This window comes from Mandrillus leucophaeus, unplaced genomic scaffold (assembly GCF_000951045.1).
Source record: "Mandrillus leucophaeus isolate KB7577 unplaced genomic scaffold, Mleu.le_1.0 Scaffold189, whole genome shotgun sequence".
Classification (NCBI taxonomy): Eukaryota; Metazoa; Chordata; class Mammalia; order Primates; family Cercopithecidae; genus Mandrillus; species Mandrillus leucophaeus.
The window spans coordinates 1,074,474-1,084,227 of NW_012101909.1; the positions used below are offsets into that span (position 1 = coordinate 1,074,474).

Genomic DNA, 9,754 nt, shown 5'->3' on the forward strand with positions numbered 1-9,754 from the left:
GAGACCATGAAGAAGTGGCCCAACATATCACATATGCTGAAAGAAAAGAACTGTTAAGACATAACCCTATATCCAGTGAAAATATCTTCTAAAATGAAGGGGATGATAGCATGATATGGTGATTATAGTCAATAATCACTTAATTGCATATTTTTAAATAACTTAAAGAATGTAATTGGATTGTTTGTAACTAAAAGGATAAATGCTTGAGGGGACAGATGCCCCATTCTCCATGATGTGCTTATTTCACATTGCATGCCTGTATCAAAACATTTCATATACCCCATAAGTATATAAACCTGCTATGTACCCGCAAAAATGTTTTTAAATTAAAAAAATAATGAAAGGGAGACAGAAAATAGAATGGGGAAAGGGCTGCTAAGGGCTGGGGAAAGAAGAAGTTGAGATGTTATTGTTTAATGGGCATAGAATTTCAGTTTTATGAGGGAATTTTGAAGATGGATGGTGGTGATGGTTACATAACTTTATAAATGTGTCTAATACCACTGAATTGAACACTTACAGTGGTTACAATGGGAGAAAATATGCAAATTATTCATCTGACAAGAGACTAATATCCATAATATACACAAAGAACTCAAACAACTCAGCAGCAAAGAAAAAAACAAACAATTGGATTAAAAAATGGGCAACGGATCTGAGTAGACATTTCTCAAAAGAAGACATACAAATGGCAAGCAAATATATTTTGTAATGCTCAACATCACTAATCATCAGAGAACTATAACTCAAAACCACAATGAGGTACCATCTCACCCCAGTTAGGATGGCTGTTATCAGAAAGACAAAAAATAACAAATGCTGACAAGGATTTAGAGAAAAAGGAACTCTTACACACTGTTGGTGGGAATGTAAACTAGCATAGCCACTATGGAGAGCAGTACGGAGATTTCTCGAAAAAACTACAAATAGAATTACTATATGATCTAGCAGTCCCACTATCAGGTATTTATCCAAAGGAAAGGAAATCGGTATATCAAAGGGTTTATTTTGCTTAACATAATGTCCTCCAGGCTTATCCGTGTGGCCACTGATGACAGGATTTCATTCTTTTTATAGTGGAATAGTGTTCCATTGTGTGTATGTGCCATATTTTCTTTATTTATCTTAGTCAACCATTCTTTCTCATCATTTTTATTTATTAGCTAACTGTTTGATTCACAGCTTTGTTGGTTTTCTTCCTACTTCCTGGAATTAAGATAAAGCAGCTTTGGTGTTTAAAAAAGTCTTTGCTTTCATAGTTGAAACAGAAAATTATTTTTATGATCCACTAATGAATATAGTTTGTGAACTGTTTCCATAATGCTGGTGGTAATGGTAGCACATGATAGACCATGGCCCACGTTTAAACTACATAAAATAGAATTCTTTAAATAAAAAAGGAACACTGGCTGGGCGCAGTGGCTCACACCTGTAATCCAGCACTTTGGGAGGCCGAGGCGGGTGGATCACCTGAGGTCAGGAGTTTGAGACCAGCCTGGCCAAGATAGTGAAATCCTGTCTCTACTAAAAACACAAAAATTAGAGGGGCATGATGGTGCTTGCCTGTAGTCCCGGCTACTAGGGAGACTGAGGCAGGAGAATCACTTGAACCTGGGAGTCAGAGGGTATAGTGAGCCGAGATCGCACCACTGCACTCCCGCTTGTGTGACAAAGCTAGACTCTGTCTAAATAAATAAGTAAATAAATAAGGAAAACGACTATCTTTAAGCAAAATAAATGATGACATTGGTACCCTGCCCACTGTTCACATGCTGTGGTGAATATAGAGGCTTCATTAGAATTAGAGTGAGTTGATACCAAATAACCAAGGGATTGTACATGCATTCTGAGGATTATGAATGTTTTATAAATTTTAGACCACACGTTTTAGAGTTACATAAATATTTTAATTGTTATTTTGAGATAGAGTCTCACCCTTTTGCCCAGGCTGAAGTGCAGTGGCATGATCATAGCTCACTGCAGCCTTGAACTCCTGGGCACAAGCGACCCTCCCAGCTCAGCCTCCCAAGTAGCTGGGACCCCAGGTGTGTGCCACCATGCCTAGCTAAGTTTTGTGTTTTTTGTAGAGATGGGGTTTCACCCACTTTGCCCAGGTTTGTCTTGAACTTCTGTGCTCAAGCAATCCACCCACTTAAGCCTGTCGAAGTGTTGGGATTATAGGCCTGAGCCGTGGTGCCTGGCCTTAATTTTGTCTATTTCAAATTCCATCTTTTGTTTCAGTCCTTTTTTTTTTTTTTTTTTTTTTTGAGACAGAGTCTCACTCTGTCGCCCAGGCTGGAGTGCAGTGGCTGGATCTCAGCTTACTGCAAGCTCCGCCTCCCGGATTCACGCCATTCTCCTGCCTCAGCCTCCTGAGTAGCTGGGACTACAGGCGCCCGCCACCAAGCCCGGCTAATTTTTTCTGTATTTTTAGTAGAGACAGGGTTTCACCGTGTTAGCCAGGATGGTCTTGATCTCCTGACCTTGTGATCCACCCGCCTCGGCCTCCCAAAGTGCTGGGATTACAGACATGAGCCACCGCGCCCGACCTCATTTCAGTCCATTTTTAAAGCTCATGTACTTTATGTTGCCAAATAGGAGTGACTACTTCCTTGATCAGGTTGCTGCTATTACATAATTTGAAAAAGGGCTAGAGAGAGAGAGTGAGCTTTCAAAGACTTAGAAAAAAAAGCATCTGCCCTCTGGGAGTCCAAGGCTTAGAGACAATCAGAGGGCCCTGTCCATGCTGGACTTCCTGGGCCAAGGGGGCTGCATTTCAGGGTTACACTCTGTTCATTTGTTTTGCTTCTCTTTGTTCATAATGACAAAGGCAAAGAAGAACTATGAGCAGAAATGCCGGGACAAAGATGAGGCGGAACAGGCTGTCAGCCGGAGTGCCAACCTGGTGAACCCGAAGCAACAAGAAAAGGTACCCAGGAGGGCTGACAACCCAAAAAATCTGAGATTGACCAATATCAGGCTAAAGCCAGTTATGAATATTCATAAGAAATGAACCTGTACCCTAAACTCCTGGCAATATCTTCCTTCACGTATTGGGGTCTTCTGAACCTGAAAAACCACTGCCACATTTTTGGGGGTTGGGGGAAGAGTGATAGAAGCACGGCTATGAGGGAGGGAGTTGGGGTGATAAGAGGTTGCAGGGGTTTCCCAGTTGTTTTCATTTTTCTTAAATACTCAGCTCATGTATTCTTTGTAGTCAGGTTGCTTTTTGCTTGGGTGGACTACAAATTTAACTTTGTAAAATCTAGATACAAGATTTCTGCAACGAGAGGACTGGATGTGTCTTTAGAAAGACACTGGGTAAGATGCTTTATGGATATTTTTCAAGGCTGGTAAGATTGCAGGGCACGTTGAATTATTTGCTCACGAGGGAGATGTACATAGGACTTGCACTAGACCTGGTCTCTTCATAGTTACTGCTTTTCAATCTGTTTTGCCTATGGAAGCCTTGTCCAGCATTCCCAATGCTTGCTATGTTTTTTTTCTGTTTGTTTTCACAGCTTTTTGTGAAACTGGCAACTTCAAAGACTGCAGTAGAGGACTCCGGTGAGGGGCAGGTCCTACGAATGGGGGAGGGTTGCTGGTGGGGTCTATGTTATCCTAAATGTGTCCCTGAGAAAGGGAGTTTTATATACCTTAAAGAGAGAATATAAGGATATTCAGCAGGATTAGTGAGATATCAGAATGGGAAAAAGGGAGGAAGGAAGGGAGAGAGTAAGGAAGGCAGGGAGGAAAGAAGGGAGGAAAGGAAAGAAGAGGAGAGAGGAAGGGAGGGTGTATTAGAATCCCAGAAGGTGGGAGGAGGCTATGAGGCAGCCGTTTCTGGCCGCTGTCTGCTTAGATCTTGCTGCCTTACATGGGAGTGAGTGGTGATGGTGCAGTCATGTGGTAGCGGCTTTGCAATAAGGTGCTTCCTCTGATGTATTGGTAGCCCTTATCTGCTGTGAAACAGCCAAGCTGCAAGGCCTTGTTATCACTGAAATCTAAGACCCAAACCAGGCGTTTGCAAAAGCTCCTAATTCCCAGAATATCCTGCCGGAAATATCCCTCGTAACTGTGGTCATGTAAGATCTTAATCTTTACATTCGAAACGAAAGTAACTTGGTGCCCCTTTAGGGCTCAAGGTAGTTCTCTTCTCTGCACCCTGCATCAGACAATTCTGAAAATGAAAAGTGATGGGAAGTATTGAGGTGGAATTCGACAAAGAAAACTTGGCTGAGGTTTCTTATCAGCTTTCACTTCTCCTTCCTTAGAACATTTCTTTCTCAATGTTTGGTCCAATGTTTAAAAAGACAGTGATACTCTGCTTCACCTGCTTCACCAAATATGATGAGGGTGAGAGATGCAATAACTCCCAGTGCTCAGAGTCCTGGGGGCCTTGTGAGCTGAGCACAACTCGGATGAGTTTCTTTTGCCATCTGAGATGAGCCTGTGGGGGTATCTGCGAGCCATCTTCCTGTCTGGTTTCTGACCCGGGTGTCTCCCTTCTGTTGCAGACAAAGCATACATGCTGCACATCAGCACCCTGGATAAGGTCCGAGAAGAGTGGCAGAGTGAGCACATCAAGGCCTGTGAGGTACCCGTAACGGGAAGCTGCTCAGGACTGGGGTGCCGGCGTGCGGGGGGTGTAACAGGAAGCTGCTCAGGATGGGGTGGGGGGAACTGGGCGGGGAATGGAGGAGGGGAGCGGGGAGGGGGAGATGGGGGGGCAGGGGCCCGTCTTCTGCCCAGAACCTGGAGAGTCTACTTTTGTCGAAATGATCTGCCCCGATTCTCATAGAGTTACAGAGCTTGAGGGCAACTTAGAAATCAGACATTTGGTGGGGCACAGTGGCCCATGCCTGTAATCCCAGCACTTTGGGAGGCTGAGGCAGGTGAATCACCTGAGGTCAGGAGTTCAAGACCACCTGGTCAACACGGTGAAACCCCATCTCTACTAAAAATACAAAAATTAGCCGGGTGTAGTCTCACACGCCTGTAATCCCAGCTACTCTAGAGGCTGAGGCAGGAGAATAACTTGAACTTGGGAGGTGGAGGTTGCAGTGAGCCAAGATCGCGCCATTGCACTCCAGCCTGGGCGACAGAACAAGACTTCTCTCCAAAAAAACAAACAAACAACAAAAGAAATCAGAAATTTAAGTGAAGAATAGAAGGAACTGGAATAGTTTTCCCCAAACCTTGTCTGCCTCGTTCCCATCCTGACCATGCTGTCCAACTACTCAAAGCTTTAGTCTCATGTTGGGATAGCACAGGCATAGAATAGCTGCATCAGTTAATGGTCGATTACATAATTACCTTCGGAGAGCCTGGCCTGTACTCAATACGCTCTAAAGGGAACGCCGACAGCAAGTGAGCAGGCTTTGGAGGTTGGTTTGTTTGCTTTTTGTTTGTTTTGAGTCGGGGTCTCACTCTGTCACCCAGGCTGGAGTGCAGTGGCACGATCAGAGCTCACTGCAGTCTCAAACTCCTGAGCTCAAGTGAAGTAGGTGGGACTACAGGCATGCACCACCATGCCTTGTTAATTATTTATTATTTATTTTATTTTTAAAGAGACAGGGTCTTGCTGTGTTGCCCAGGCTGGTCTTGCGCTCCTGAGTCTCAAGCAATCCTTCCACCTTGGCCTCCTGTGTTGTCGGGGTTACAGGCATGAGCCACCATGCAAGGCTGGAGGGTTTTTTTTTTCTTTTTTTACCCTCCTCTTACCTTCAGTTTCATCGCTGCTCCCCTTCTTTTGCTGCAAATGACCTCACAATTTCCAAGAGAAAATAAAAAGTGTAACTTGGAAGCTTCCTTAATTTTCTGTCACCCTGCCTGCACATTTTCTTCCAGTGGTTCTCAACGTGAGATCCTAGGACCAGTAGCATCAGCATCACCTGGGAACTTGTTAGAAATGCAGGTTCTCAGACCCATCTCAGACCTACAGAATCAGAAACTCTGGGGGTAGAGCACAGCAATCTCTGTGCTAATAAGCCTTCCAAGTGATTCTGATGTGAATTCAAGTATGAGAATCGTTGGCAGACATGCCTGCCCCACTCCTTTTTTCTTCTTAGCATGGAAAAGGGGCTATTTCTTCCTCATCCAAGGTCTTTTTTCATCCATCTTGCCTTTCCCCACCTTCTTGGACATAGAGAATTTGTCAACTTCTGTTATCTTACACACAGACTCAGCTCTTTCCTAGCTTTGAGACCCACCAGTTCGGCCAGGCATGGTGGCTCATGCCTATAATCCCAGCACTTTGGGAGGCCAAGGCAGGCAGATCACCTGAGGTCAAGAGTTCAAGACCAGCCTGGCCAACATAGTGAAACCAGTCTCTACTGAAAATACAAAAATTAACTGGGTGTGGTGGCAAGCACCTGTAATCCTAGCTACTTGGGAGGCTGAGGTGGGAAAATCACTTGAGCCCGGGAGGTGAAGGTTGCAGTGAGCCGAGATCATGCCACTACACTCTAGCCTGGGCAACAGAGTTAGACTCCATCTCAAAAAAAACCCCAAAATAAAAAAAAAAAAAACCCCAGTAGTTCTTGCTTTCCTATCTACGACCCCTACTACCCCCACCCTTCTTCACAGCCACGCTTTTTGAAGGAGCTGTCTCCAAGTCCTTGTTGTCCTGTCTGTCCCAGCCTACAGCATCTGGGATTTGCTTCCTTGCAGCTGCTGTCTTGGAGGGCACCAGCAATCCCTTGGCATGAGGGCCAGTGGGCCTTTGCTGTTTCTAATCTTATTTGACCTCTCTTTGCCATCTGATACTGTGGGTCATTATGCTTCTCCTAAAACACTGTTTTCTGCTTTACTTTAGTAACTCCACACGCTTAAGGAAAAGCCTAGAATGAGGCCATTTTTAAATAAGGTTTAAAAACATGTAAAGCAGTATCATATGCATTTTATGGATACATATATAATGTAAAAACCTGCATAAAGGCCAGGCACAGTGGCTCACGCCTATAATCCCAGCACTTTCAGAGGATGACACGGGTGGATTGTTTGAGCCCAGGAGTTCAAGACCAGCCTGGGCAACACAGTGAAATTTTGTCTCTACAAAGACATATAAAAATTAGTCAGGCATGGTGGCAGAGGCTACTTGGGAACCTGGGTGGGAGAATTGCTTGAGCCCGTGAGTTTGAAGGTGCAGTGAGCCATGAGCATACCACTGCTCTCCAGCTTGGGTGACGAAGTGAGACCCTGTCTCAAAACAAAATAAAACCCCCCAAAACCAAACAACAAAACAACCCCTTCCCCATAAAACAAAACAAAACAAAACACTTGCATAAGAATGATACAATTCAGGATAATGGCTATCTGGGGAAGGAGGAAGGCGATAGAAACTGGGTAAATCACACAGGGGCTTTTACAGAATCTGAAACAAATATGGCTGAAGTTTTTGACAAAGCTGGGTAGTTGGTATATAGGTATTTATGATACTGCTATCTGATTCTATGTGAAATATCCCATAACAAAACTAATGTAATATTAATAAATTATTATACTATGTTATATAGACATAAAAATATTTAGAGGTGAAATAATGCATTTGTTTCAAAATACTCCAGACAGTAGGGTAATTGGTAGAGATATAGATAAAACAGAATTGGTTGTGAGTTGATAAATGTTTAAGCTAGTTATGAGTACATGGGGATTCATCATACTATCTGTACCTCTCTACTCTTGTATATGTTTGAAGTTTTGTTTTATTTTATAATAAGTTTTAAAATGTAGCAAATTTTAAAAGGCATTCAAAATTTTATGGTTTTGAATAAAACCTATAGTATGAGATATGAAATTAAATCAGAAACTATGGAGGTAGAGCCCAGCAATCTCTATGCTAATAAACCTTGCAAGTGATTCTGATGTGAATTCAAGTATGAGAACCACTTATAGCCATGCCTGTCCCCATCCTTTTCTCCTCATAGAGTGGCAAAGGGGCTGTGGTATATAAAAGCTATGGAATATAAAATTCATTCATGTTAAAAATAGCTATGGTATTCAATATTTTTAAAATACACTGATATATCACACCCACTGTTGAATAGAATGCCATCTGCTTCGTAGAATAGCTTGATTTTTCTAAAAGGTGATATTTGTTTATATCCAAAAAACTATCTCAGGCAATGACTTTTATTTTAACCCTTTTATTAAGGAAAAACAATTAAACATACACAAAGGTAGAAGACAAGTACATGGCCTCCCATGTATTCATCAACCAGCATCAACAGTTATGACCATCTTGCCAGTTAAACTCATTCATTCCAGGGTAGGAGGGGCAGCATGTTGAATCTGAGGCTCTGGCAGGCTGCCCAGGTGGAGATGATGTTAGATATTTGGAAATGTCAGTAGAAACTCAGTTAGAACATTGGTGTCTGGGATCATCATTACTTTTTATCCTCAGAACTATTTCCAAGCCTGTTTGTGTTACTATATTAGGATTTGTTTGCATTCTTTGTGGTATGAGTTTATGAGCATCCTGAGTGGTGGGGGAGAAGTGTTCTAAATTGGACAATAAGTTCACAGATAACAACTAAAGGTTGACACTGTTTCTTAAGTCACAGCCAGCCAAAATGAATGGCCCTTTTCCTTGCATATTTATGTACATGTAGCTATTTTTCTGTAGGCATTTGAGGCTCAAGAATGTGAACGAATAAACTTCTTCCGGAATGCATTGTGGTTACATGTGAATCAGCTGTCACAACAATGTGTCACCAGTGATGAAGTAAGTCAGAGGCATCCACTGAGGATTGTCCTGTGCATGTTGGATACATTAGAGTAGAAGGAACTATAGATACTGATTGGTTCACTTCGCCCCTGGTGAGGTAAGGTGACTTGCCTAAGGCCATACAGTGAGTTGATAGAAGGATCCAGATAACATGTAACCTGACTCCTGGCTCTTTTGCCACCATGATTTTCTCATTAAGAGATTCACCACTGGGAGCGGTGGTTCACACCTGTGATCCCAGAACTTTGGGAGGCTGAGGCAGGTGGATCACCCAAGGTCAGGAGTTTGAGACCAGCTTGGCAAACATGGTTAAACCCTGTCTCTACTAAAAATGCAAAAATTAGCTGGGCATGGTGGTTTTATATATATATATATATAAGAAATTCATAGTTAGGGCACAAAAGTAAATTCAGAGTTAGGGCAGGAGAACAGATAGAATCCAAATATAGTTTCATGTACGGAAGACAGATGTCACAGCATGTATATGCATCCCAGACACTGCTCCATTCTGGAATGGGGTCGCTCCAGGACAGCACTGAGTACTAGGACACTGACCCTTTCCCAGGCTAATGGTTGCTCCAGGGTTCAGACTTACCTCAACAGTATTCGCTGGTCCATTGTCCAGGCTTAACCTGTACACAGCAATAGTAATGGGCTCTCCACATCTCAGAGGCGTCAAATCAAGTTATCACAACCTTCTTTGCTAAGGAGTAGCCACTCTCACTTAGATGAGACATTTCACCTTACAAGAACAACTAAACACCCAGAAAACCGATAGGATTGAATGGAAAACTCTTCTTTAAGTAATTGTCTTTGCATTTGTGTGTGGCATTGGTTTTGTGCCATAGGATTTGATATCTACTTTTTGGTTCCATCAGTATTTTTAAATTTTATCCAAGGCTGGGTGCGGTGGCTTACGCTTGTAATCCCAGCACTTTAGGAGGCCAAGGTGGGCGGATCACCTGAGGTTGGGAGTTTGAGCCAGCCTAGCCAACATGGTGAAACCCCGTCTCTACTAAAAAT

General features: G+C 43.0%; 1 protein-coding gene across 1 annotated transcript in view; it reads left to right on the top strand.

Annotated features, from left to right (window-relative positions):
- Positions 1-9,754, top strand: part of PSTPIP2 (proline-serine-threonine phosphatase interacting protein 2) — a 56,162-nt gene that overhangs the window by 37,830 nt on the left and 8,578 nt on the right. The window contains exons 6-9 of the mRNA XM_011978088.1: positions 2,834-2,932; positions 3,525-3,570; positions 4,521-4,600; positions 8,630-8,728. Coding sequence (XP_011833478.1) covers positions 2,834-2,932; positions 3,525-3,570; positions 4,521-4,600; positions 8,630-8,728 — 324 coding nt within the window. The remainder of the gene's footprint in view (positions 1-2,833; positions 2,933-3,524; positions 3,571-4,520; positions 4,601-8,629; positions 8,729-9,754) is intronic.